At 68.5% G+C, this 25,351-nt stretch overlaps 11 protein-coding genes across 11 annotated transcripts; 4 read left to right on the top strand and 7 right to left on the bottom strand.

Annotated features, from left to right (window-relative positions):
- Nucleotides 1–45: 45 nt before the first annotated feature.
- FA09DRAFT_330915 (hypothetical protein) lies at nucleotides 46–1,419 on the bottom strand. Its single transcript, XM_025742795.1, has 2 exons — nucleotides 981–1,419; nucleotides 46–905 (listed from the first exon to the last, which is right to left on the bottom strand). Exons 1-2 carry the CDS (start codon nucleotides 1,374–1,376, stop codon nucleotides 363–365), a joined length of 939 nt encoding a protein of 312 aa, XP_025597115.1. The 5' UTR covers nucleotides 1,377–1,419; the 3' UTR covers nucleotides 46–362.
- A 1,004-nt stretch (nucleotides 1,420–2,423) lies between these two features.
- On the bottom strand, nucleotides 2,424–3,012 carry FA09DRAFT_69111 (hypothetical protein). Its single transcript, XM_025745780.1, has 2 exons — nucleotides 2,941–3,012; nucleotides 2,424–2,714 (listed from the first exon to the last, which is right to left on the bottom strand). The coding sequence occupies exon 2, from the start codon at nucleotides 2,676–2,678 to the stop codon at nucleotides 2,490–2,492; it is 189 nt and encodes a 62-aa protein (XP_025597114.1). The 5' UTR covers nucleotides 2,679–2,714; nucleotides 2,941–3,012; the 3' UTR covers nucleotides 2,424–2,489.
- On the bottom strand, nucleotides 2,776–4,177 carry FA09DRAFT_69236 (hypothetical protein). The gene has a single exon (XM_025745781.1). It carries the CDS (start codon nucleotides 3,947–3,949, stop codon nucleotides 3,005–3,007), a length of 945 nt encoding a protein of 314 aa, XP_025597113.1. The 5' UTR covers nucleotides 3,950–4,177; the 3' UTR covers nucleotides 2,776–3,004.
- Nucleotides 4,178–4,231: 54 nt separating this feature from the next.
- FA09DRAFT_339771 (DUF155-domain-containing protein) lies at nucleotides 4,232–7,052 on the top strand (the record flags this gene model as incomplete). The annotated part of the gene is made up of 3 exons (XM_025744248.1): nucleotides 4,232–5,401; nucleotides 5,459–6,825; nucleotides 6,884–7,052. The coding sequence occupies 3 exons, from the start codon at nucleotides 4,232–4,234 to the stop codon at nucleotides 7,050–7,052; spliced, it is 2,706 nt and encodes a 901-aa protein (XP_025597112.1).
- A 1,300-nt stretch (nucleotides 7,053–8,352) lies between these two features.
- Nucleotides 8,353–8,881, bottom strand: FA09DRAFT_291916 (Rad52/22 double-strand break repair protein; the record flags this gene model as incomplete). The annotated part of the gene is made up of 3 exons (XM_025739998.1): nucleotides 8,353–8,377; nucleotides 8,427–8,739; nucleotides 8,788–8,881. Coding segments are annotated over 3 exons (432 nt in total), but the record flags the coding sequence as incomplete, so codon positions are not given.
- An 836-nt stretch (nucleotides 8,882–9,717) lies between these two features.
- Nucleotides 9,718–11,451, top strand: FA09DRAFT_361566 (hypothetical protein; the record flags this gene model as incomplete). The annotated part of the gene is made up of 4 exons (XM_025745373.1): nucleotides 9,718–9,971; nucleotides 10,062–10,125; nucleotides 10,176–10,343; nucleotides 10,401–11,451. The coding sequence occupies 4 exons, from the start codon at nucleotides 9,718–9,720 to the stop codon at nucleotides 11,031–11,033; spliced, it is 1,119 nt and encodes a 372-aa protein (XP_025597110.1). The 3' UTR covers nucleotides 11,034–11,451.
- On the bottom strand, nucleotides 11,440–15,095 carry FA09DRAFT_299227 (Dna2-domain-containing protein; the record flags this gene model as incomplete). The annotated part of the gene is made up of 7 exons (XM_025740275.1): nucleotides 11,440–11,592; nucleotides 11,701–12,492; nucleotides 12,628–14,007; nucleotides 14,101–14,231; nucleotides 14,285–14,486; nucleotides 14,538–14,755; nucleotides 14,873–15,095. 7 exons carry the CDS (start codon nucleotides 15,093–15,095, stop codon nucleotides 11,440–11,442), a joined length of 3,099 nt encoding a protein of 1,032 aa, XP_025597109.1.
- A 1,715-nt stretch (nucleotides 15,096–16,810) lies between these two features.
- On the top strand, nucleotides 16,811–17,247 carry FA09DRAFT_339767 (hypothetical protein; the record flags this gene model as incomplete). Its single annotated transcript, XM_025744247.1, has 3 exons — nucleotides 16,811–16,935; nucleotides 17,004–17,144; nucleotides 17,199–17,247. The coding sequence occupies 3 exons, from the start codon at nucleotides 16,811–16,813 to the stop codon at nucleotides 17,245–17,247; spliced, it is 315 nt and encodes a 104-aa protein (XP_025597108.1).
- Nucleotides 17,248–17,338: 91 nt separating this feature from the next.
- Nucleotides 17,339–18,924, bottom strand: FA09DRAFT_330912 (hypothetical protein). Its single transcript, XM_025742794.1, has 9 exons — nucleotides 18,775–18,924; nucleotides 18,537–18,710; nucleotides 18,244–18,467; nucleotides 18,155–18,182; nucleotides 17,995–18,095; nucleotides 17,843–17,879; nucleotides 17,763–17,789; nucleotides 17,614–17,712; nucleotides 17,339–17,561 (listed from the first exon to the last, which is right to left on the bottom strand). Exons 1-8 carry the CDS (start codon nucleotides 18,856–18,858, stop codon nucleotides 17,629–17,631), a joined length of 759 nt encoding a protein of 252 aa, XP_025597107.1. The 5' UTR covers nucleotides 18,859–18,924; the 3' UTR covers nucleotides 17,339–17,561; nucleotides 17,614–17,628.
- Nucleotides 18,925–21,525: 2,601 nt separating this feature from the next.
- On the bottom strand, nucleotides 21,526–22,740 carry FA09DRAFT_361562 (hypothetical protein; the record flags this gene model as incomplete). Its single annotated transcript, XM_025745372.1, has 6 exons — nucleotides 22,620–22,740; nucleotides 22,155–22,561; nucleotides 22,074–22,101; nucleotides 21,854–22,014; nucleotides 21,723–21,759; nucleotides 21,526–21,669 (listed from the first exon to the last, which is right to left on the bottom strand). The coding sequence occupies exons 1-6, from the start codon at nucleotides 22,710–22,712 to the stop codon at nucleotides 21,526–21,528; spliced, it is 870 nt and encodes a 289-aa protein (XP_025597106.1). The 5' UTR covers nucleotides 22,713–22,740.
- Nucleotides 22,741–23,463: 723 nt separating this feature from the next.
- Nucleotides 23,464–25,348, top strand: FA09DRAFT_330908 (hypothetical protein). The gene is made up of 8 exons (XM_025742793.1): nucleotides 23,464–23,507; nucleotides 23,561–24,042; nucleotides 24,091–24,196; nucleotides 24,246–24,252; nucleotides 24,303–24,360; nucleotides 24,407–24,574; nucleotides 24,642–24,829; nucleotides 24,882–25,348. Exons 2-8 carry the CDS (start codon nucleotides 23,587–23,589, stop codon nucleotides 25,309–25,311), a joined length of 1,413 nt encoding a protein of 470 aa, XP_025597105.1. The 5' UTR covers nucleotides 23,464–23,507; nucleotides 23,561–23,586; the 3' UTR covers nucleotides 25,312–25,348.
- Nucleotides 25,349–25,351: the final 3 nt, after the last annotated feature.

The following is a 25,351-nucleotide window of genomic DNA, read 5'->3' as shown; positions in this document are numbered from 1 at the left end:
GGGGGGTCTGGCAACACACGCACGCATGTAAAGAGCTGTTCTATCCTAGTCACTTCGTTTCGCGTTTCGCGAATTTCACATCTCTCAGCGCGAGAAATCTCATTGTTCCTCGCCCATGCGCAGCAGCTCCACCTCTCTCCAAGCCGCTCTAGCCGCCTCGGCGGCCTGCGTTCTATATTCCCTCTCGCCTTCACTCTGCTGCGTGCGCGGCATGGCTTGCCAGTACTCTTCGGCGCGCCCTCGCATGCCCTCGTCGCGCAGCAGCGCCACGTGTGCCACATGCGCCGCCTGCACGGCGCTGAGCGTCGATTCGACGTGCGACAGCGTGGCGCGCAACGACGTCGAGATGCGCGAGATGGGCGTCAGAGGCAAGTGCGTGGGGTAGATGTACACCACCACGAAGAGCGTGGCGAGGAGGCAGGAACGCAGCAGGGGCAGGGTGCGTGACCACTTGTGCAAACGAGGCGTGCGTCAGTGTAGAAGAGGGGCAAGAGAGAGAGAGAGGGGGAGAGGGGGGGGCAACGCACGTGTAGAGCCCATTTCGGCACGCTTTGCTCGAGCGAGTCGGCGGCGCCAAAGAGGAGGCAGTACTCTGCGCCTGCGATGCCGGCGATGCTCCAGGCGCCCGACTTGCGCCAAGCGCTCCTGTCGAGCGCATACGTCTGTTCCCGGCGGTGCTGCGACACTGCGCCTGCCTCTCGGCGCAGCAGCAGGGCGGCGAGGCGCGCGGCGAGGGCGTCGAGGGCGCCGAGGGCGCTCGCCGAGGCGGTGAGCAGGCCAAAGGCGAGCAGATGCAGCGCGTAGAGCGGCAGCGTGAGGAGAAAGGCCCAGGACTTGAAGTCGGAGGAGGAGAGGCAGTAGGTGCAGTCCAAGAGGGGCGCGTGCGAGAGAAGGAGATAGAGTTTCTTGGAAAGGCCCCCATCACCACAAGTCAGCGAGAAGAGAGAGAGAGAGAGAGAGGGGAGGGGGGCAACACGTACCCGGCCTTCATAGCTGGCACAGCGCTTCAAGATGCGCTCCAGCTGCTCCTCGCTGCCGCTCCAGCGGCGCGCGACGGCGCTCCAGTGCACGGCGATGTTGGCGCGCAGCGTCGCCGTGCTGGCGTTGATGGGCGTGTGGGATGCGCAGAAGAGATCCGTGGGCAATGCGAGCAGGGAGCGTGCGGCGTGCAGCAGTACGCCGAGCAGCAGCAGCAGCAGCAGCACGTCGGAGAAGGAGGAGGGCGCGCAGAGAGTGGGCCGCCAGGGGCTGCGCAGGCGGGCGCTGGGTGCGGCGCGAGAGGCGCCAGTGCCGCGGAGGAAGGAGAAGGCGGAGCGCAGGAGCAAGGGCACGACGACGATGGAGGCCAGCGAGGTGAGCGTGGCACTGTCGAGCATGATGGCCCGCCAGAAAGGGCCGAGTGCGAGGGTGGTGGTGGTGGGACGACAGAGTGCGCGTTGTGCCTCGCTTGCCTCGTGCGCATCTCGCGCGGCGGCGGCGCGCCTAGCTCGGCGGCGTGCACTTCATTGCGCCCTCGGCCCCTTTGCTTCTTCCCCTCCACCTCCTCCCTCATCGCGGCGCGTCATGCCCGCCGCGCTCTCCCCCCTTGGGCCCCACGCGCCTCTCCTCGTCGATGCGGGCAGCAGCACGCTGCGCCTCCGCCTCGGCGCCGCGCACGTCGCGCTGCCCATGCCGCTGGCGCGCGCCGGCGCCTCGGCGAGCAAGTCGGCATCCGCGGCGCCGGAGCGGCGCACACGCGTCACCGCCGCCCCCGCTGCCGCGCCCGCGATGCGCTCGACCAGAGACGCAGCGGTGCATGCAAGCGCCGCAAACGCAGCCGCCGCAGCCGAGGCGCAGGCGCGCAACGCCGCACCCGCACCCGCGGCACCGGCAGCAGCGGCGGCACAGAGAGGCGACAAGGCGGCGGCGACGACACTGGGCAGCAGGACGGAGTGGAAGGCCTTCTGTGCGACGCTCCAGGAGGGCGTGGCGCAGGTGCTTGCGCAGCAGCAGCAGCAGCAGCAGCAGCAGCAGCAGCAGCAGCAGCAGCAGCAGCAGCAGCAGCAGGGCGGCGGCGGGCCGAGTGCGCCGCCTGCCACCCCCTCGACGCAGGCGAGCTCGAGTGGCGCGGGCAAGAAGCGCAAGGCCGCCGCCGCCGCCGCCGCCGCCGCCTCTTCCTCTGCTGCTGCTGCTGCCACGAGCGAAAGCGCTCGCCTCGGCAAGCCGCTCGCCTCGCGCGGCGTGCTCTTCAGCGAGGCGGGCCACGCGGCGCTGTGGCGCGGCGCGGGCACAGAGGAGCGCGAGGCGCGCGAGGAGATGCTGCGAGCCTTGTTCTTCGACACTTATGGTGCCGCTGCCGTTGCTTGTTGCAGCTGTGAGTTAGTCACCGGGGGGAGAGGAGAGGAGAAGTGGGGCATAGACGTGGAGAAAGAGAGAGAGAGAGGCTGAAACGCACTGTGCCCCCACGCGCGTGTGTGTGTGGGAACCGCAACAGCGGCGTTTGCTGCCAGCTATGCGCCGCTCTTTGCGTCGTCGGACGGGCCGCGCGGCGAGGACGAGGGCGAGGCGGGCACGACAGTGACGACGACGACGTCGACGACGAGCGCCGCCACGAGCGCAAAGCACAAAGGCAAAGCACGCCGTCCCGAGGCGCTCCTCGTGCTCGACATTGGGCATGCCGGCGTCTCTGCGCTGCCCATCGTGCGCGATCATGCGATGCTTTGCCATCTCCAATTGTGCGTCCCCCCCCCCCCCAATCCCTTTCCTTCTCCTCTCGTTCTAGGCTGACACGTGTGCCCCCTTCCCACGCATCAAAAAAAAAGCTCCAGCACCTCCGGCCGCTCGCTCACGCGTGCGCTGCAAGCGACGCTCTCGTTTCATCAGTGGGACATGTCCGACGAGACGCTGCTCGTGCAGCACATCAAGGAGCAGTGCTGCTTTGTGCCGGCGGCGTACGGCAATGCTTCGTGTCGCCCCGACGTCGTTGTGGGGAAGGAGGCGGAGAAGGAAGTGCAACGATGGAGCTTCAAGGCGTGTGAATGGGCATGTCGGTGAGTTGGGCGCCAGCTTGCACATTTGCTCGCACACCCACAGAGGAAGTGCAAGCTGATCGGAACATGCGCAAACAGATCAAAGCGCAACGCGATAGCTCAAGACTACATCCTGCCCGACCATGCCGAAGCGCTGCCTGCCAGCGCCAGTGCGGCGCAGCGCGAGCGCGCCACGTTTGGCTACGCGCGGCCGGCGTACCCCTCTGCCGCTGCGGCTGTTGCTGCTGCCGGCGAGGAAGGAGAGGAGGGAGGAGGCGAGCGCAAGAGAAGGAAGACGGACGAGCAGGTGCTGCGCTTGGAGAGGGAGAGGTACGAGCTGGGCGAAATGTGCTTCTCAGACGGACGGCGACGTGAGTGTTTGCACGCTTCTGAATGGAGAGAGAGGGGCGAGCTTTCGGGCCTTTTTGCGAGAGAGCAAAGACTGACATCGCCAGGCCGGCCTGGCGGCACCCAGTTGCTGCCCTGTCAGTGCTGCAAGCCTGCGCAGGCAGCAGCAGCAGCAGCAGCAGCAGCGGCAGCGGCGGCAGCGCGACTGCCCCTTCGTCGCAGACGCTGCCGCAGCTGGTGCACTCTGCCATTGCCGCGTGCGAGGCGCAAGTGCAGCCGCTGCTGTGGAGCAACATCCTGCTCATCGGCGGCGGAGCGGCGATGAAGGGCATGCGGGCACGCCTGTGAGTTTGTCTTGGCTTGGGAAGCGCAGCAACGTATGTTAGGAACGTCGATGCTGACGGCCCGATTTGCTTGATGGGCATGATGGGCAGAGAGACGGAACTGCGAGCGCTGGCGCCGACGAATGTGCCGATGAGGATCTGGCAAGGCAATGCGTGCGTTCCCTTGCGTGCCTCGCTGGCCTTTGAGCGCAGAGCGATGCACTGACCCCCCCCCCCCCTGCCATCTTGACGCCGCTCGCCGCGCAGCATGTCGGCGCTGCATGGCGCACGTGCGCTCGCGGCCGAGACGAAGGCGCTGCGTCCGCTGTGTGTGTCGCGCGCGGAGTGGGAGCGGGAAGGTGGGCGGCGTCGGGAGGGCGCCAAGTGAGGCAACGAGAGGGAGCATGCCCGGAGGCGAATACAGAAGCGCGGCGTGAATAGAATGCGGCGCGCGCAGGTTGAAGGCGCATTGTTGTATTGCCCGCCGGCCTGCCTTCGTGCCGCGCCTGCCGCACGCCTTGCTTGCCCTCCACGTCCACCGCCATCCCCACCATGGCGCCCCCGCCCGGCACGCCCGAGCCGCCGCGGCGCAGCTCCATGCCGCTCCCCGGCCTCAACACGACGGCCTCGTCGCTGCGTGCGCGGCGCAGCAACACCTCGGCCGCCGCCGGCGCCGCCTCGCCCGCCGCCCTCTCCGCCGGCGGCTCGTCGCTGCGCCGCGTCGTCGGCACCCACAGCGCCAGCGACGACGACGACGACGACGAGGACGACGACGACGAAGAGGAGGAGGCGCATGACACACTGGGCCATCAGGCGCTCATCGATCTGCAGGCTGGCCTCATCATGCCCGGCGTCTCCGTCGCCGCGCGTCCCAACCCTGCCGCCGCCGCCGCGCGGCCGCCGCTGCTGCCCGGCGCGCCCGCGGCCTCGTCCGGCGGCTCGGCGGCGCTGGCGCGCGCACGGCAGCCGCTCAATCCCATCGCACGCAGGGCCGCCGGGCAGCAGGCGGCGCCGCTGCGGCCGGCCGGCGCCGCCGCGGCGCGCCCGCAGGCCTCGGCCAAGCCGCCGCCGCCGCAGAGCCGCTTCAAGGGCACGCCGGCGCGCAGCACGCGCTACTCGCTCCCCGTGCGCGCCGAGAAGCCGGTGCGCACGAGCAAGACGAGCGGCAAGCACGTGCTGCTGCCGAGCGAGAGCCAGCTGGCGCCGCTGCCGGGCGACGAGGAGGAGGAGGAGGAGGAGGAGGACGAGGAGAGCGAGAGCGAGAGTGCAGAGGACGACGTCGCGGCAGCTGCCAGCACGCCTTCGCCGACAAGACCCATCCCCGTCGGCGTGCGGCCCGCTCCGAGTGCCGCAGCGCCCCGCGGCCCCGTCCACGCGCGCGCGCCGCCGCGCGTGCCCAAGGCCTCGGGCCCGGCGTACCACACCTTTGAGCGTCTGGCGCCGCAGTCGCGGCAGCACACGCCGCTGCCGCGCCTCACCTCGTACGCCATTGGGCCCTCGATCCACCTGCCCACGCTCGTCGGCTTTCTGCGGCGCGAGCACGGCGTGCGCCCGCGCCTGTACGACGAGTGCGCCTACGTCGTGTACTTCAAGCCCCTGCTGCCGGGCTTTGGACGCGCAGAGGTGCGCTCGGCGCCCGAGCCGCGAAGCGGCAGTCCGGGCGCCGAGAGTCGCAGGGAGCGAGAGCTGGAGGGCATTGAGGAGAGCGGCTACGTCGGGAGCGTGAGTGACACACTCGGCTCAGCGCCGGCAGGTGTGCTGACGCCCCCTCCCACGCAGTACTTTGCCGCGAGCAAGGACGAGGAGGAGGACCCGCACGGCTACATCCACGGCGGCGAGGGCCAGTCCGAGGGACAGCAGGGCAAGGAGGCCAGCACGACGGACCGCGAGCGCCGCGAGCTGAGCGAGCACATTGCGCGCGTCTCGTCGCGGCCCACGTCGCCTCAGCCGAGCTCAAACGGCGCCGCTGCGACCGAGCTGGCGTCGAGTCCCGAGGGGCATCGCCGCTTGAGCTCCGACGAGGAGGGCGCCACGACGCCGCGAGCACTGCAGCCGATCCGCATGCACGACGAGCCGGACGAGGATGCGCTGGGCTCGCTCGATGCCGCGATGCTGGGCTCGTCGCTCGGCGCCGCGTCTGCGTCGAGCGAGGAGATGGCGCCCTCCTCGTCGCGCGCCCGGCGCGGCAGCGGCGGCATGCTCACCGACGACGAGCTGCTCTCGGCCGACGAGGCGGGCGCGCGCGACATGCTCATCCAGCAGTACGAGCTCGAGAATGGCGGCAGCGACTTGGCGCAGGCGGCGCCGCCGGGCGGCGTCGAGGACGGCAGCATCATGCTTGATGCGGCGTCGCCTCCCTCCGCTGCGCCTCGCAGCTGGGAGGAGAGCAGCGCGCCGGTGCCGCGCGGCGGCGGCGGCGGCACGCGGCGAGCACGCAAGGGCCGGCGCTCCACGGGGCCCAACATGGCGTCGCACAACCACGACACATCGGCCAACATGCTGACGTCGCGCAGCATCCTCGAGGCGATGCAGCAGGCCGAGCTCATCATTCTGCCCTACGGCGTGCTGGTCATGTACAACCTCAGCGCCGCCGACGAGCGCAGCATCATCCGCGACGTGCTCTCGTCGGGCTGCGTGCGCGGCGGCGCGCCGCTGGGCGAGGAGGAGGAGGAGACCGAGGCGTTCCACTACTGCTACGACCCCACCGTGCCGGCGCCGCGCATCTTCAACGACTTTTTCACCTTCCGCGCGCCCAACCACCTCCTCAAGCTCAGCCTCGCCCACGCCATTGCACAGAGCACCAAGCTCTCCGTGTTCGAGGAGAGCATGCAGCGCACGCTGGAGCTCACGAGCCACATTCCAAAGGAGCTCGCCTCGTCGGGCGAGCTGAAGCTCAAGCGGCGCGAGGCGCTGCGCCTCACGGGGCGCATCTTCAAGCTGCGCGTCGATGTGAATCTCACGAGCAACCTCCTCGACACGCCCGAGCTCTTCTGGAGCGAGGCGAGCCTCAAGGCGCTGTACGACGCCATCCGCGAGTACCTCGAGATCGACGAGCGCGTCGAGAATCTCAACGAGCGCCTCGCCGTGTGCAGTTCGCTGAGCGACTTGCTGCACGAGACGCTCTCGAATGCCGCCATGAGCAAGATGTGAGCCGCGCGCGTGAGATCTGACGCACGCCCCGCGCACTGACGTTGTCTCGCGCAGCACGTGGATCATCATCATCCTCATCATCGTCGCCTGTCTCGTCGCCTGCGGCGAGATCAGTGCGCGCCTGCTGCTGCACGGCCGCGGCGCCAGCGCGCGCGCCTTGGTGCGGCAGGCGCGGCTGCTCGAGCGCGTGGCGCCGAGTGCGCCGCAGCTGCTGCTAGGATGATGCGATTAGCGGATGCCGAGGGGGAGCGTAATGGTACAAGCTGTGATGTGGCGGCGCGTCGTGAAGAGAGAGAGTGTGGTATGCGGACGCGGCTCAGACGCGAGGACGCTTCGTCGCGCCATGCTCGTCGATCGGCAGGTTGCCCAGCGGCTGTCGAGGCGCCTCGGCCGCGCCGCGCTTGGCGCCGAGCGTGCCGACGTAGGCGTGCCCCACGGGCCTGCCCTGCGCGTATGCCAGACCGCGTGGGGCGCCGCCGGGCGCCGCCGCCTCCAGCACAGGCGACGGCGCCGTCGTCGAGGCGCGACGCGGCGAGGAGCGCACGGCCAGACTGCCGCCGGGACGTGAGGCGGCAGCGGAGAGTGACGAGGCGCCGTTCTAAGGACAGTGCGTGAGCGGTGGACAGCCATGGGGTACGCGAAGTGCTCACCGGCGGCGCAGGTGCACTGAAGCGGCCCTTGCTGCCCGCACGCTTCGGCGGCGGCATCGCGGCCTTCTCGCGTGCGCGCGACTCGACGTACTCCTGCTTGACGCGCAGTGCCGACGCCGTCTCGTCGTCCAGACCAATGCCACTGTCGTCTGCCTCGGTCGTCTCGCCGCTCGCCGTGCGCGACGACGAGGCGGCATTGATGACGACGGGCGTGGAGGCCGTGGTGGCCCGCCGGAACTGCGGGCCGTGCAGCGCACGCATGCGCGCCTCCTCCTCCATCTGCATCTCGAGCGCCATGGCCGCCGCCTCGGACTCGCCCGAGTCGGCGGCGAGGTCTTGCGAGCCAAACATGCCCTCGTCCTCGACGTAGTCGAGCGCGCCGTGCAGCGTGTGCTCGTCGACTTCGTCGAGCATCTGCGCGGTGGTGGGGCGCTGCTGCTGCGCCGATGCTGCTGCCGCGGCCGCTGCGGCCTCCTCGTTCTTGCGCGCGGCCGCCGCAGCCTGCAGCTCGGCCTTCTTCTGCGCCGCCATCTGCAGGCGCCGCTGGCGCTCCTCTTCGGCGCGCTTCGCCGCGGGGCCGGGAGCAGGCGTCGTGTGCGAGCGCGCACCCATGCCGCCGCTGCTGCTGTTGCCGCTGCCGCTGCTCGACGCTGCTGCGTTGCGCGCCGGCGCCGGCGGCGGCGGCATGCTGTCATCGTCCATCTCCGTGTCCGTGCTCGTGTGCGGCTGAGCGGCAGCACTGGCGGCCCTCGCCGCGTTGGCCTTGTCGCGCTCGGCGTTGGCAGCACGCAGCGCGGCCATGTCGGGTGCGCGCTTGAGGTCGGCGATGCTGTACTCCTCGTGCTTGGCCTGCATCTTGCCCGCGGTGGTTATGTAGCGCTTGTCGTACATGCAGTTGCTGTGCGCGCGTCAGCACGGATGCGACCCTCGCCCGGCGCACGACTCACCCCAGCAGCTTTCCAAAGCTCTTGATGGTGCGCTTCAGCGCATCCGTCGCCGCCTCCTTCTTGGCCTTCTGGAACGCCTGTCCCTTGCTCTTGACGCCCTCCATCGCCCCGTTGCCCACGTCCTCGTGGTACGTGCCGTCGCGCAGCGTGATGCGCATGATGCACGACACGCCAATCTTGACGCGCCCCTGCTCGTCGACGTCGCAAAAGTCCGTCTCGAGCGAGACGATGCTCGAGGACCAGCCGTTGAAGCCAAACACCTCGTTGGCGAGGTCGATGGCCTTCCAGCCCTCGAGGTAGGGCACAGGCGGGCCTGCGCTGCGTCAGATGGATCTGTGCTGCCGGCCCGTGGCGCACTCACCGCCGCCGAAGCCGGGCCGCTTGGCAATGTACTCGGGCCCGAGGCGCTGGTTGAGCTTGCTCTGCAGGCGCGAGATCTGGCTGAGCGCATCGTCGCCCGGCTGCGGCGGCACGAGGCCGCTGGCGGGGAAGAGGCCGGGCGCGGCCAGGGCGCCGGCGTGCGCGGCGGGCACGGCGACGAGGGCGTCGGCGAGCAGGCGCGCCAGCCAGGCGGCGTCGGCGGGCGCCGGCGCGTTGCCGAACACGGCGTGCTGCGAGGGCCCGGCCTCGGGCTTGATGCTGCTGCCGCCAAAGGGGCGTGCCGAGAGGGTGCGCCCGTCGTGCAGCTCGCGCGCAGCGGCGGCGGCGTGCTGCTGCTGCTGCTGCTGTGCGCCGTGGTCGTGCAGCACGGCGTCGGCAAAGTCCGAGGCGGCGTTGGACATGCCGGGCAGGTGTGGGTGCTGTGCGCGATGCGAGGTGGAGGAGAGGAAGATGGATGCGCGGCGCGGGTGGCGCGCCGCTGACTCTTACTTGCGCCGCGCGTGTGTTGCTCTCACGCCGCGCGCGCCTCTTTACGCGCGCGGGTCCGCGTCGCGCCATGCCGTCTCACCTCGCCGTCGCACCGAACGGCTGCCATGGCGAGGTACGGCCTGTGCGCTGGCATCAAGCGGCGTGCTGGAAGCAGCGCAGCGGCGCCTTGTGTCCTGGTCCAGACACGCCCGGCTGCGCAGACAAAGACAGCGGCCAGTGCTCCACACGGCGTGAGACCAACACTCGCGCCCCGCTCCGCCGCGGCGCACTTTATCGGCCGGCATGCGCGCGGCGGCGCGGGTGATGAGGCGGCGGCGGCGCAGCGGCACATGTCACCCGCGGCCGCGGCGCCAGGGCAGAGCAGGGAGCTCGCCGTTGCTGCGCACCTCTCACCAGCACCACCACACCGCCGTCTCGCACCATGGCGCTCTTCCTCCTGCGCGTGCCCCTGCTGCTGGCGCAGCACGCCGCCACGCTCGGCTATCCGCTGTATGCCTCGTACAAGGCCCTCGCGCCGCCGCCGCCGCCCGGCGCGCCGCCGCGGCGCCGCAGCGGCAGCGCCGCGCCCCTCGCCGCGCACGACGAGCTGCTCGAGCTGCAGACGTGGAGCATGTACTGGAGCGTCGTCGCGCTGCTGCATCTGGCCGAAACGTGGATCGAGTGGAGCTGGAGCTGGTGAGTGCCGGAACAGCGGCAAGCACGGCAGGCGCACATGATTCCTCGCCTGTGCTCAGGCCCTCACGCTTGCCCGACTCCTTTCCACAGGATTCCCTTCTACTTCGAGGTCAAGCTGCTCTTCATGCTCTGGCTCGTGCTGCCGCAGACACGCGTGCGTCGCGAAGCAACACTGCACCCCTCACCCCGCTCACCTCCCTGCAGGGCGCCACGCTGCTCTACACGACCTACGTCGACCCCTTTCTCTCGCAGCACGAGGAGGCCATCGATGCGGCGCTGAGCGAGGCAAAGAGCAAGGCCAAGGCGGCCGGCCTCGCATGGGTGGCGCGCATGTGGGAGCGCGTCAAGGGCTCGGTGCTGAATGCCGCGCTGGTGAGTGGTCGCGCACCTCTCGCCGGAGAGACGACATCTCACTTCTCTGTCCCACAGGCGCAGGAGGCTCCTCAGAACTACACCATGTCCAACCCTGGCGCTGCCGCTCCGCAGCCCGCCGCTCAGGGCGCAGCCGCGCCCTTCATGAGTCTCTTCCAGACATACGCTCCCGCCGCGGTCGCATTCGGCTCGAACGCGCTCAGCAAGGCACGCGCCGGTGCCGTTGAGCCGCCGCCGCAAGCGGCCAGTGCTGCAGCGTCTCGCCGTGCGCCCAAGCTCAAGACGCAGTCGTCTGCGTCTTCCGCATCACTGGGTCGCTCTGCCGCTGCCACTCGTCGACGCGAGCTGGAGCGGCAGCTGGCAGAACTCGACGCGGCGGCAAGCAGCTCCGACGATGGCGCCGCCAACGACTCGCTGCAGGTGCCGGCCTCTCTGCGTCCCGGCGGCAGCAGCTCTCGCCGCACCTCCTCGCCCGCGGGCTACTCTTCCAGTCCGGCGCCGAGCAGCGACGAGGACCGCCGCGCCGCGCGCAATGCACACCTGGGCGGCAGCTACGAGATGCTGGACCGCCTCAGCGTCGACACGGCGGCGGCGAACCGCAGCAGACCGGGCAGCAGCGGCAGTGGCGCGAGCCAGAAGCCGGCTTGGTTTTGGGGCGGCGGCAGCCCGACCAAGAAGAAGTCGCAGTAGGCGCAAGCACGTGGCCCACACCACGGACGTCGCGTCTTGCACGGCAGCCAGGCTGCGTGACGGCGCCCGCGTTGCGTACTTGCAAGGCAGCACTTGCATCACCGCAACAGCCTCGCCTATGCGTCTCCGCCCCCTCTCGGCCTACACGGCACCGGCGCTCCGCACGCTCCGTCCTACACACCACCGACGCCGCGTCTCACGCAATACCTGCCGGCGCCGACGCTGCGACACTTGCACTACACGGCATCGCTGCAGCTCCAACCTTCGCCCGTCGCCACCCACTCGCTCTCGCACCGCGCGCCTCGCGCCGCCTCTCGCTCGCCTCTCACTGTATCTCTCGCGTCTCTCACTTGTACCATCTCCCTCGCATCATCTGTACAGTCTCCGCCACGGGTATCCATTCCATTCACGCCAGGTCGTTTACTAGATCACGCAGCAGCGGCCGGTCCTTGAGGATGGCGCGCGCACCGGCGGTGTGCGCAGGAGCGCTGCGCCGCGGCGTGCGCTTGAGTGCGGCCTTGGCTTGTGGAGAAGCGCTCGCCGGGCGCGTGTTTTCATCCTCGGCCTTGCGCTTGCGCAGCGCGGCCTCTGGGCTTGTCGAGGGAGCTGCCTTCCCGTCCTCCGGTCCTGCCATGCCGTCCTGGCGCTCGCCCGGCGTCGACCACACACCAGGCGGCGCGTGGTGCGTGCGGTGGGCATCGGGCGGCAGCGTCTGGCACCAGCCGCGCGCATCGAGCACGCCAAAGAGCTTGCGCAGCAGCGGCGCCTCGGCCAGCGTCGAGCGGCTGCCGACGAGGATGAGCTTGCGCTGGGCGCGCGTGAGGGCCACATTGATGCGGCGCGCGTCGCTCAGCAGCTCGCCGACGCCCGCCTCGCCGCTGCGCACAAACGAGATGATCACGACGGCCTTGTCGCGCCCCTGCGCGCGGTCGGCCGTGAGGATCTCGATGGCGCTGTTGCCGTGCAGCTTGGCCGCCAGCAGCCGGATCTGCTGGCGCAGCGGCGTGATCACGGCGATGTCGCTCGCGGATGTGCCGCCAAGCACCAGGGCCGCGGCGAGCTGTGCCACCAACGCACCCTCGACCTCGTTCTGCACGAGACTCTCGCCGACGCGTGTCTCGCGGCCGGGCACGCGGTCCGTGTCGAGAAAGACGACGCGGCAGGCAGGGTCCAACACCCGGTCGAGCCAGCACTCGGTGCATGCGCCTCCGGCGTGCATGGCTGTGAGGCTCGCGCTGCGTGCCGGCAGCTCGAGGCGCAAGTCTGCGACGGCGTCGGAGCCGCACCGCAGGCGCCCGTCGTACACGAGCTCGTTGCTCAGCGCCATGACGTCGGCGTTCATGCGGTACTGCCGCGTGAGGTAGACTTGCGAGGTTGGGTGCGCCTCGGCGAGCCGGCTGAAGAGGCTCACGTCGAGGCCACCCGCGCGCGCAGCAGCGTGGCGCACCAGCGGCGGCAGCTGGAGCGGGTCGCCGACGAGCACGAAGACATCGGCGAAGCGCAGCGGGCCGAGGCATGTCGGCAGCGTCACCTGGCTCGCCTCGTCGACGATGCAGTAGTCGAAGCGGCGCTTGGCGAACAGCGTGTGCCCGACGGAGAGGCACGTCGTGGCCACGACGGTGGGCGTCGTCATGCGCGCCTCGAGCTCCTCCGCCGTGCTCGACTCGGGCATGGCAAAGGCGCGCACGTCCGGGTGGATCTTCTCGACGCTCCCAAGCCGCAGCAGATCGACGTCGACGAGCTTGCGGCAGATCGTGTCGACGGCACTGTGCGTGTAGCTCGCGAGCAGCACCGTCTTGCCGCGGCGCACGAGCAGCTGGATGAGCTCGGCGATCGTCGTCGTCTTGCCCGTGCCTGGCATGCCGACCACCAGCGCATAGTCGCGCGCGGACAGCACATGCCGCATGGCGCGCCGCTGGTCGTCGTTGAGGTGCGCCGGCAGCGGCACGTAGTCGGGCAGCTCCATGAACCGCGGCGCACGCAGGTCGACGACGAGCTCGCGGCGCAGCGCATCGCCGCCGGCGTAGAAGAGGCGCGCGACGCTGTTGCGGATGCGCGCCATGCCGCCGCCGATGTCGTCACGGTCGATGCGGAAGAGCGGATGCGCGCCGTTCTGCGCCTTGGCCAGCGCCAGCGCGGGGTCGAGCGCGCGCTTGAGAGCGATGGTCACCGCAGAGCTGGACAGCTCGACGAGCGTCCCGGCGGCGAGCGCCGGCAGCGCCGGCTCGACGGACACGATTACCGTGTCGCCGACCTGGAGCAGGTTGCTGAGCGCCGCGGCGTGGTCGGCCAGACGTGCCGGGCCAGCAGCGCGCACGAAGCGGTACACATGCCGGCGCGCATCCGTCGGCGTCGCTGCGAGCTCGCCCTCGACGAGCTGCATGCCCGCCAGCGCACGCCCGTTGTGCTCGCGCGCCGCGCCCGTCATCGTCCAGAGCTCGCGCCGGAAGCGCACCACGTCGTCCTCCTCGAGACTCAGCAGGCGCTCCCAGTGCGCGAAGAACGCCGCGTGCTTGTCGCTGAGGTGCGCCGTCTTGCGCTCGTACAGGTCGGCAATCGCGCTTGGTGCCTCGGGGTCCTCGACGATGTCCTCGGCCCGGCGGTATAGCATGCACCCGTCGACGACGAAGCAGCGCGAGCATGTCCGCGCGTCGTCGATTGTGCGTGGCAGGAGAGCCGGAATGCCCTCTACAGCGGGGAGTGCTGGGGCATCCTCTCGCCGTGCCAGATAGCTCGCCAGCTCGTTGCGGCCTATCAGCAACGCGCGCACCTCATTGCGCACGCGGCGCACGCGGTGCAGCTCGCCCGTCCGCGAGTAGTACAGCAGCCCGGCGGCGCAGTCCACGCCGTAGCGCTCGCTCATCATGAGCATGTAGAGCATCGTCTGCGCGCGGTGCTCGAGCATGGCGAACGCGCGCCCGGTCTTGAGCTCGAGCGGCATGACGCTGGTGTAGGACGCAGGCGTGGCCAGGCTCTGCGTGCGGCGGATGCCCGGAGGGGCGGGAGCTGGGCCAGATGCGGCAGAGGCCGTGCGCCGCATGCCCTCGTCCTCGTCTGCCTCGACGACCTCGACCTCGACGGACACGTCCACGAAGCCCTTGAGCCCGTACATCGGCGACCAGATGTCCTCTTCCACCTCGAGGACACGCTTGACGCGCACGCGTGGCGGCACCCGGCAGCGCGTGTCGCACGCAATCGCTGCGGCCTGGATGGGGGTCAGCGCACTGCCGTGGCGCTATACCTCACTGCACTCACCTCAATCTCGCCGTGCGGATGCGCCAGGTACAGCTGCGCAAACTGCCCAAACGGCGCCGCACTCTCCATCAGCTGCTGCGCCGCGCGGCCCGTCTCGAGCCCGGCGCCGACGATGTCCTCGAGGTGCGCGGCGACGTGCGCATGCACCTGCTGCTCGACGAAGCCGCGAGCGAAGTTCGTCGGCGGCAGGCCGGCCCACTCGACGGGAAAGCACTCGGGCGCCGAGGCAAGTGGTGGAGTGTCTAGCACCGGCAGACCCTGCCCGGTCAGGCACGCCTGCAGCACTGCATGCAGCATCGCGCCCATCACCAGCGCCTCGGTGCTGCCGCCGTCGTCGGCGGCCGACGAGCGCAGGAGCGCCTGCACCAGCGGCTTGCGCGTGCACGTGCTCGTGCCCGAGATTGCCGTCGCCGAGAGCAGCACGTCGGGGTGCAGGATGAGCAGGTTATCCGCCGGTGTGGTGTGTTCTTCGCCGGCCAGCGCAGAGGACGCCACCGTCATGCGCGGCAGTGCCACGTGCTCGTCGACCTCGGCCCACAGGTCCGCATCGTTGTCGTCCCCGGCCGCCTTGGCCTCCCATGCACTCTCGCCCGCGGCCCACGTGCCGATGAGGTTGACGACATCCCCCACATGCACCAGCTCGGCCGTCGCGAGCCACTCGTCGCGCAGCACGACCTGCCGGCGCGTGCCGTGGCCGGCGCCCTTGGCCCGCTGCCCGTCGACGAGCTCGTGCCGGCCGAGCTCCTCCAGCTCGAGCACGACCTGGCGGCGGGCAGCGGCGCGCCGGACGGTCGCAGCCTTGACCATCGGCGCCGGGCCGCACGGCGGCTCGTACGAGCCAGGCAGCACGGCGAGCACGCGCGCGCGCACGTACTGCCGAGCGGTGGCCAGCGGCGGGTGGGCGGCTTGCGGCACTTGCTGCATCGAGGAGAGGAGGCCGGCGCCTCGGCGTTTCATCGCAGGCGGCGAGGAGCGAGGCGGCGGAATAGGCATCTCGCGGCGAGACTGAGCTGGCGAGGAGCTGCTCGGCGCCGGGAGTACCTCGCGGCGAGAAGGCAGTGACGACTCGCGCTTGACCGGCGGCAGCGTACGCCTCGAGCAGCTCGGCGCGTCTGGCGGCTCGAGCTCAATGTGCTGCACCGGCTCGAGCTTGACACGTGGCGCCAGGACTGGACCGCTCGAGCCCGCCTTCAGCTTGATGCGCTGCGTCTGCACCGCACGGCTGGAGCAGCGCGGCGACGGCTCGCGCTTGATGCGCAGCGCCGGCACCGCGCGTGGCGGGCTCTGGCTCGGCGCATCGTCGAACGCCGATGCGTCGAGCCCCGCCAGCAGGTCCGCCATGAAGCGCTCCTCGCTCGGGGCCGGCATGGCCGGTGGTGTGAGAGTGTGAGGGGTGCTGGTGGTGGAGAGAAAGGAAGCATGCCGCGCGGCGGCGGCGCGAGGTGTTGCTCTCGCGCGCGTCGCGTCGCCTGCACGCGTCAAAGTGCATTTCGCACGCTGTGCCGCCGCATCACCGTGACGGTGATGCGCCGCATCTTCCGTCCCCTCGCTGCGCTGCTCGACGCCTTCAGCAACGGGCATCGAGAGCCGGACTAGATAGATGGTGATTGCAGTCATCAGCAGCGTACGCTTGACATATTGGACAGGCCCGCGCCTTGCGGCTGCACATCTGCGATGACAGCAGAGCGTCGAGCGGGTGCGCAGAGACGTTCGCCGGAGATGGGACGAGGCCAGGCGCATGCATGGATGCCAGAGCGTGCGAGCCCGTCCGCGACATGCAGCCTGCCGTCGAGCCAGCAGCAAGAGCATCAGGGCCAGAGCGAGCTGCGCCGGCCCAGCGCAGCGCCGATGCGTGTGCTCGAGGCGATCTCGTTCGCTGGCGGCTGGCGGCCACGTGCCCACGACGTCGAAGCCGGCGGCTCGGCAAGGCGCACGTCTCATGCATTGCGTAGATCCCTCGGCGAGATCGCCGATGGGCCGTCAGATGCATCCGCGAGCGTCAAGGGGCGTGCGGGCGCGTGTGGGGAAGCAGCTGCCTGTGCCGCGCCGGAGTTGCGCGGCAGGCGTACCGCGAGGGGCGCCACGGCACGGGGCGAATGGCGCAGCGCCGTGGCACCCGACTCGCGGCTTCGGCGGCGGAGGAGCGGCGCTGCAGCCGCTCAGAAGGCACCGCGAGGGGCGCTGCTCGGACGCTGAGACGGCGCTCAGATCGGCTCTGCCACGCTGCGCTGGCGTGCGGCACGCTCGGACCGTTCCTGACGTGGGCCGGCGGCACGAGACGGCACGGGCTGCTCTGCCGCCGGTTCGGCCGCCGTGCCGTGCTCGCTGCGGCAGCATCAGCATCGCAGATGCTCCGTGCCTCCACCTCGCGAGGACGCTGCGTCGCTCTGGGGTACAAGAGGCCAGCCCTTCGAGCGAGAAGGAGGCTCGTCCCCCACACTCACCGCCTCAAGCCCTCAACAGTCGCCGCCTCGCTCGCCTTGCATACCCCGCCTCGACCCGCAACCCTCTCTCTCGCCGCCATGCAGCTCACCACGCTCCTCGCTCTCCTCGGCGTCGCCACGCTGGCCGCCGCCTACGACCCCGTGTACGTCAAGTACCCGAGCGGCTACAACGTCGACTCGTACTGCAAGGCCTGGCGCTGCGCGTGAGTCCGAGTTCCCGCGATGCATGAGTCGACAACGCCCGCTCACCCTACCTCCCCCTCCTGCCCAGCTGCGTCAACTACGTGCCGCAGGACACGGGCCTCGAGTTCCGCAGCTTCGACTGCCGCCCGCCCAAGCTGGCGCGCCAGCAGGGCCAGGTCATCGCCGCCTGCCACTTTGTGCACACCAACGGCGCGCAGCCGGAGGAGGTGTGAGTCGGCCCGATACTCGGCGGCCCCGCACGTTCGCTGACGACGCATCACAGCGACCCCAACAAGCACATCGCTGCTGCGACGGGCGGCACCATCGTGTAGAGCGACAGTGTGTGTGGCTTGACGACCTGTTCTCAATGTACATAAGCTTCTCGCATTGCTGCAGAGAGTCAGCGTGCTCCGAGTGACGACGAACTCTGAGCAGGAGACGTCCGCGCTCGATGTGCAGCTGTGCGTCAAAGCACAGTGCGCGGCGAGAAAGGGCTTCATTGCTGGGCCGGCATGGATGCAAGCTCGAGAGCGGTGAAGGTGACGGAACGAGGCAGTGCCGAATCGAGAAAGGAGTGTGCGCCGGGCCGTGCGCCGGGCCGTGCGAAGGTCGTGCGAGATGCTGGCGGCGAATCATGTGTCTGGTACTGTGCCGAATCATCAGCCGCGGGAGCAACGACGAGCACACAGAGCCCTCACCTCAGCGCTTCACTCTTACTCGTAGCGCGTTTCGTCAAGAACGAGCGTGCCGTCGGTGCGCAGCTCCGAAGATCCCCAGCCAGCGAGCCAGGTCTTGTCCTGAGAGACGAGTGAGCGAAGCCAATGGCAGTCTGCGCGCGCACACTTACCTTGTGCCAGCCCACGGCATTGTACTTCTGTAGAACGAAATACTGTGAGCCTAGACTGACCTTCGCGCGGCATAGCTTACCTTGTTCGCGTGCTTGGCATAGAAGTAGTAGTTGCGCCTGTGCAACGGAGGCGCGCTGTCAGTCAGACAGGCTGATACAGAGAGGGATCATTTCTACACCGCTCCGCGAGCCGGACTGGCCTGACGTCCCTCTCAGATACAGTCGTACTCACAGGAACTGCTCGACCGTGACGGGCTCGTTCGACGAGTTGTGGATCTCAACCGATGCTCCTCGCTTTGCGATGCCCAAATTTTTAGTCTTCAGAGGAGAGCGCTGATGACAGGCGTCGTGAGCGAGGTGACTCAGGCGCTGGGTGTCAGGCGCTGACCCACCGGGTCATGCATGATCAAGTGGGAAACGCTGTCAAACACTCGGCGTCAGCTGTACTTATCCCCTCTCGCACATACGAGATAGAGCTCACGGAGGATCGGTGGCGTTCTCCTTGATGACCGCCAGCTTGTGAAGGTAGATCAAGTGGTCAAGGCCGTATGACTCCGGCTTATAAGTGCTGACCCAGTGCTCCTCGAACTCGTTGGTCGTGATGGTGACTGTCTGTTCAAGCAGCCGGTGCAGACGGACCGGTCTGACGCTCGAGCCCCATCCGCCCCACGGGACGTCCAGGCGCTCGCTGAGGAGCCTGACCTCCTGAGGGGTCCAGTGATCAGCGTTGCATCTGGCGCGTGTCTCACGTGGCGAGCGATGCTCAGTACGTACCTCGAAAGAGTCACCCTTGGACTTAGCCTCGACCGCGGCAATCGTAGCACGGTCGGCATCGAGACTGGCCTGGCACTTGCGCAGGAGCGCCACGTCGACCTCCTTGACGCGGAAGAGCTGGCTGTCAAGTGCGGCGCTCTCGACGATAAGATTCTTCACCTGCGTGCAGGTGCGCTGCAGCGAAGCATCAGCAAGAGAAAATGTAGCTGTCGTGCGTGGCGGTGACTCTGCGACGCACCTGGAGCTGCTTGAGCGACTCGTAGGTGCAGCGCGTGAAGATCTCGAGCTGAATCTCGACGGGCAGAGCGACGAGCGAGAGCATGGTGCTGGCGGAAATGGTGTGGAGAGAGTACGTGGTGGGGGAGTTTGGTGCACGATGGGCGCGATGTGGTGGTGCAGAAGAGAGAGAGGGCAGAGGGCGCGGCGGCACGCTGTGCTGCGCCGCGGCTGCGCCGCGTCGCGCCCGTGCGCCGCGGGACAGCCCCTGTCGCCGGGTGACGAGTCCTCGGTGCTTTTCGCAGGGCAAGGTCGCTGCTCTCCACCCACTGCTCGCTCCATAGCGCAGTGCTGTGTGAGGCATATGGAGCAGCAAAGGTTCCGAGTCTGGACGAGCCTCGGCCTAGAGCGCTTGAGAGCTCGCGGACAGAAACGCTCGCAGACCTTCAAGTCTGTCAGCGCAGCGCTGTCTGGGCCACATATCTGAGCGAACGAGGAACAAAGCAGACATGAGAGCGACGCAGTACAGGAGCGGTAGCTGCGAGCAAGGGATGGGCGTTCTTGTAGCGGATCAGGCACGATGCATTGGGACGGGCTCGATGCGCGCATGGCGAAGCGGTACTGCTCGCCGAGCCTCAGCACCGAGCTGCGCCAGTGCCGCAGACAACCAAATGCGGATCTCAGAGCCCACTCGCTCGCTGGTGAGAGCATATATCTGAGACTTCAGCCTGCACAGCGGTCGAGTGAGGATGCCGTGGAGGGGAAGCGAGCCTGGCCAGGACGCAGCAGGTGGCTCGTGCCCGTGAGCGCGGGCGCTCTCGCGAGGCCAGGATGTGACACCGCATCAGCACCACGCCGCCGAGTCGCACCGCCTGTCGGCTACTAGACCCAGTGCTGCGGGTGCTACGACATCGCTGCTTCAGACAGCTGCGTTCGCCGCGGCGTCAGACAGTGGCTTCGCTAGAAGATTGCGCTCATGCATTGCAGGCAGTGCATGAGATGGCGACACGATGCGGATCACTCCATGTTGCTGTTGTTCTCGTTCACGCCCTCGTCTTTGCGCGCTCCGATGCCCAGCTCAACGCTATTGTCCTCGCGGATCTCTTGCGATGACCAGTGCGTGAGCGTGCGATCAGAGCTTTCGTATCCAGAGCTGTCCCACTTGTCGTTCTCAGCCCGGAGGAGCTGAAGCGGGGGGTGAGTTGCGGAAGGGGCCGTGTGGGAGAACGCAACGCACCTGGCAAGTGGCGGAGGAGTAGAGCTGCCAGGCGCGCCTGCCGGAAGAGTGTCAGCATACGTCAACAATGGCGATGCCGTGCGCCCGCACAACACAGTCGCTCACAGCACTTGCGCCACGGTGACTGGCTCGCCGTTGGCATTTGAGACCGTGCTCTTGCCGTGGTCCGCCAGACGTCTTTCTTATGTCTCATGAACCGTCTCAACGTGCCAATTCACCACCACAGCGCCTGCTCGCTGTACAAAGAAGGATCAGACCTCCTGGTGCGAGTCTCGCGTAAGCGTGGTGTACAGCTCACAATGTCGACCAGATGCAGAGTCGAGACACTGCCGCGTGAGACCGTCAGCTGGTGATTTGCGGCATCTGGCAAAGATGTGAACCGCGAACGTACGGCGGCTCGGTAGCATTCTCGTTGCTTGCGGCCAAGAGCTGGATGGGGATGGACTTGTCCACCATCTGCATCACCGAGCCCGACATCTGCTCGCACCAGTCAGGCTGAACCGGCCAAGACCCATCCCAGACAAGCTTGTATTCGCGATACCGCCTCATCCCGCGCCAGTATACTTCTGCAAACTCCCGTATTTCGCCAAAGGAGAGCGTGATTGATTGGAGCAGCGGGTGCAGCTCGAAAGGACGATGCACTGGCTTTGCACCGACCTTTGCTCTTGCTAAGGCGCGCGCGCGCGCGATGGCGTCGGGGTCGACGGGACGCCGGCGGAAGAGGTAGGCGTCGAGGGAGCAATGGGCAAGAGTATCACGCATGCGTGTGCAGGTGCTCTGTTCTCGACGCAGAGTCAGCTAGGTGCGCTGAGGCGTGTTTGCGCTGCGCTTCACTTCGAGCTTCTTGAGTGAGCCGTAAGTGCAGTGGGTGAGGATGCGAAGCTGCGCCTCGGGCGAGAGCGCAAAGAAAACGAAGGCCATGCTGGCAAACGAGGCGTGAAGCGGCGCGGTGTGAAGGGTTGTGATGCGGGAGCAGGCGGAGCAGACAGGCCGAGGCAAAGCGGGCTGAGGCGAGGCGGTGCAGGGTGCGGGTGATGGTGGTTGGGAGCAGCAAGCGGCAGCAGCGGCGCGACGTGAGGACATCTTGCGCGCTGCGCCGCCGCGCACGGCCCCCCCCCCGCCGCACGTCACGACGCCACACAGCGCAGCTCGCAGCTCGCAGTCACGGTACTCTGACTCTGCCTCACCAAGCGCCGCAGCCGCTTCCGCCCCGTCCACCTGTCCTCCGCTGCGACCGCAGCCCCGGCGGAGAAGCGCTGGCGTTTGCCGCGCACACGTCTGCTGCCGGATGCCGCGACGGTCCTACTCCAACTGCTCGTGGAACAGCAAAGTACCCCCGACCCGCCAGCGCGAGTCGCCAAGCAGACGAGAGCACGCGGAGCAGAGCACTGCTCCGCGCTTCAGCGCCACTGCCTTCGCACCCGCTTCTTCGCAAGCTCAGTCTCACTTCAACCCTCGGATGCATACAGCGCATGAGAATGTGCCGAACGCCTCAGCGATGCATTCGCGCAAAGATTGGCAGCGCTGCTCGCCGTTTCAGTCCTCCTCGTCCGAGTCGGTGAGGCGTGCAGGAGCTTCCAGTGCCACAACCACAGCGCCCGGCATATGCGTCGCCCAGCCAGACCATGCGCTCAGCTGCCGCGGAAAATTCGGCTCGCAGATGTTTTCCGGGCCGAAGTTCTGACGGTGCGTTCGTGAGCCCGAAGCTTCGCGCTCGTGAGCACTGCCCTCACAAGAATTGTGTTACTGGCATGGTGACAGTATGCCCTTCTGTGGAACATCGCGTCAGCAATGAGCAGCCTGTGAAGGACGCGAGAGCTATTGTGCCTCAGGACATCATCCGATGCAGCTGTCTCACACTCACACGACTTGCTCGACAGTCACCGGAGTAAAGTCGTCCTCGCTCTCGATGAGGACGCCGCTGGTTTCGAAGACACCACTAGGCAAACCAGGAGCCTCAACCAACGTGCTGATGTCGTCAAAGTATGTATCGCGCGCGTGGACGACGTGGCGAAACCCTGCCTGCTGATGAGGAGCGTCAGGCGTGCATTCTGGGTCCCATGAGCGCTGACGAGGCGACCTACCGTGTCGGAGAGCGTGCAGCGCGTCACGCTATTGATATCTCAGCGCACTGTGCGAGTCAAGTCGAGGCACGGATCACTCACGGCGGCTCCGTTGCGTTCTCGAACATCGCCGCTAGCTCCACGAGATACACGCCACCGTCCTGCTCGTCTCTGCTGCCCTCGCCGTTCCTTGCCGGTCCTGCCTCGATCTGATGCGCGCCCGTACGCTTCAGGCGGGCGCACCCGTAATCCTGGCCCCACCAGACGTTCTCGGGGATCATCTGGAGCATGGAATGGATTAGGATGATCTCCGATGACTCGCGCTGAGGCACATCGTCAAATGGCGGCGATCCGCCAACCCATGCTTGCATGGCGGCGTCGAAATAGCCGCCGCGGCTTTTGCCGTCAAACGTACGCTTCCAGCCGTCCATGTCGACGACACGTGTGCGAAACAGCGCGGCGTCGAGCGCGCGATGCTGGCTGAGGCCGCGCATCGCCGTGCAGGTGCTCTGGAGCGTGAAGTCAGCACGGGTGCAGGTCAGGTCTGTGTGCGGGCGCAGCACGCACCGCAAAGTGCTTGAGCGAGGCGTAGGTGCAGTGCGTCAACACCATGAGCTGCAGCTCGCGCGGGAGCTCGAGGAATGCAAACGACAGCGACATGGCGGGCTGTGGTGGTGGGAGGGAGGGACGACGGCGGCGGCACAGGCGCGCGCTCGAGGTGCGCCCGGCGAGCACGGGCCGCTCGCAGAGCGACATGCGCTACGTAAGCGTGAGCGGCTCGACAGCGAGCGGCCTGCTCCACGGCCGCGCTGCGTGAGCGGCCGATTGTGCCGAGGCGCCGAGCGCTGCCTGCGGCTGCGGAGCGGCGGCGGTGCGCGGGCGCAGCTCGATTCAGATTGCCGCTCTGGGCTACGGCGTGGTGTTGTTCTCGCCGCCATGCGTGGGAGCGGCCGCACCTGCCGCTTCGAGCGAGCTGGACACGCGACGCGCCGCGGACGCGCCCCTGGCGCCTGGGCGTGACGGCCACGAGCGCGCCGCACGCCGTGCGTGCCGCCCGCTGCGCTCCGCTGTGCGCTGTGCCGCGATGCTTCGTCGATCGGCATGCTCGAACAACGCAGCCAGAGGCGCCGCTGCCTGCCTTGAGAGGTATCTGCTCAGCAGCCTTGCTCTAACTGCGCCGTGCCTGCCGTATCGCAGTGCCGCAGGTGCGTCGCAGCGGCAGTGCGGCGTGTTACGTAAGACCGCTCCTCGCACGGCTGGCGAGCGTGGAGCAGGCCGCGCTGCTGCTTCCTTCCCCTCCACGCAACCTCGACTCACGGCCGCACGCCCTGCCGAGGCTGGACACACGCATCGCAATGGATGCCGCCGGGCAGCCGGCCGACGCCGCGACGCTCAACGGCCTGCTGCGCTCCTTCAACGGGCCGCAGCTGCTCGCCGTGTCGGACACGCTGGAGCGTGAGCGTCTCGCGAAGCGTGCCGGGCGGCGCCGCTGATGTGCGTCTTCACAGACGGCCGTGGCCTGGCGCTGCAGCAGATGGTGCCGCCAGCGACGAGCCTGCTACGCCTGGCGCCGGCGGCGCTGCTGCACGCCCGCAGCGCGCGGATATGGCTCGATGCGCGCCTGCTGCCGGCGCCGGCGCAGCCCGCACACCCAGCCAACCACCTCACGGTGCCGCCCGTGCTGCGGCCAGACGATGCGCCGCAGCTGCCGCTCTCGAGCCACCAGGCGCTGGCACTGCTGCTGGCCATGTGGCGCTGCTCGAGCGGCGCGGATTCGGATACAGCCGCGAGCGGCGAGGCGTTCAACCTCGACGCCTTTCTGCGAACGACGCCGCGGTCCTACGACACGGTGCCGCTGTCGTGGACGCTCGGTGACGCCACCAGCTTCGCCGACGAGCTGCTGGCGGCGCTGTCGCCGCATGTGCGGACGCAGTGTGCCGCCGTGCAGGCACGCTTCGAGCGCGACTGGGCTGCCGTCGACCACGCTCGAGTTAGTAGAATGTGCCAAGTGTGCAGTGACGTGCTGACGGGCTCGCAGCGACACAGCCCACACCTGCTGCAGCCGCGTGTGCCGCTCGCGCCCACGAGCATCGCCGATCCGGCGACGTTCTCGCGCGCCGACTATCTCTGGGGCTGGCTGAGTGGTGCGTACGTACGATCAGGCAGCCTTGACTCGCGCTGATCCGCTCTCAGTCAACTCGTGCGCTGCGCCTGCACGCTTCGTGTGCCGCACTGACGTTGCTCCCTCAGACGCTGCCTGCACCTGCCGCTCGGCCTCAAGCCGCACGGCGACAACCTCACGCTGGCGGTGCGTAGACTCCGAGCCGCCAGTGCTGGTGCTGACCGTTCCGCAGCCGCTACTCGACATGGCGAACCACACCTGCGATGCGCGGCAGGAGTGCAGCGTGCGGCACACGCCGCTCGGCGGCCTCGAGCTCGTCTCGCCGCCCAAGACGCGGCGGGCCGAGGCGCTCGCGGCCGGCGCCGAGGTGTGCATCACGTACGGCGCGCACTCGTCTGGCGTGAGTGCAGCGCGTGGCGCTCGTACGGCGTGTGTGCGCTCGGCACCAGCTGAACACCACTGCGCAGACGCTGCTGTCTGAGTACGGCTTTGTGCTTGCGCGCGAGCGGCCGCCGGACGCTGCCGAGCCGCCCGAGTGGACCGACAGCCCGTACGCCGAGGTCAACGTGGACGCCGCTGTGATCGCGCTGCTGGCGGCGCAGGGCGAGCTCGGCGCACGCAAGCGTGAGGTGCTGCAGGAGCGCGGCTACTGGCTGTGAGGCACGAGGTGGCACATGCGATGCGACGCTCCATGCTGATTCCCGCAGCGACTACACTCTCCACCCGTCGCCGGCGCCGGCGCATCCGTCGCACCGCCTCGTGCCTGCGCTGCGGCTGCTCGCGCTGCCGGAGCTGCCGGCGTCGCTGGAGAACACGCAGCACACGGCGTACCCACACACGCGCGCTGCTCCGCCGCCTGCGCCAGCATCAGCCGCCGCAGACGGCATGCGCGCCTGGGATGCCACGCTACTGGGCCTGCGCGAGCGCGTCGACGCTGCCAACGAGACGGCGGCGCGAGCGCTGCTGCGGCGCATCTGTGAGGAGTTCGACGCCGACGGCCGTGCGCGGCTGGCACGCCTCGATGCGCAGCCGCCGGAGATGCCCGCTGCCCGGCAGATGATACGTGCGCTGGCGCACGAGGAGCTGCGCGTCGTGCGCCGTGTGCTCTCGGCGCTGGATGCCGGTGTGTCCTGGTAGACTGCAACACATACCCTCGGCATAGCATCGCATTGCTCCT

This window comes from Tilletiopsis washingtonensis (genome assembly GCF_003144115.1).
Source record: "Tilletiopsis washingtonensis strain MCA 4186 unplaced genomic scaffold FA09scaffold_15, whole genome shotgun sequence".
NCBI lineage: Eukaryota > Fungi > Basidiomycota > Exobasidiomycetes > Entylomatales > Tilletiopsis > Tilletiopsis washingtonensis.
The sequence above is the reverse complement of the archived record's forward strand: the minus strand, read 5'-3'. Positions and strand labels throughout refer to the sequence as shown.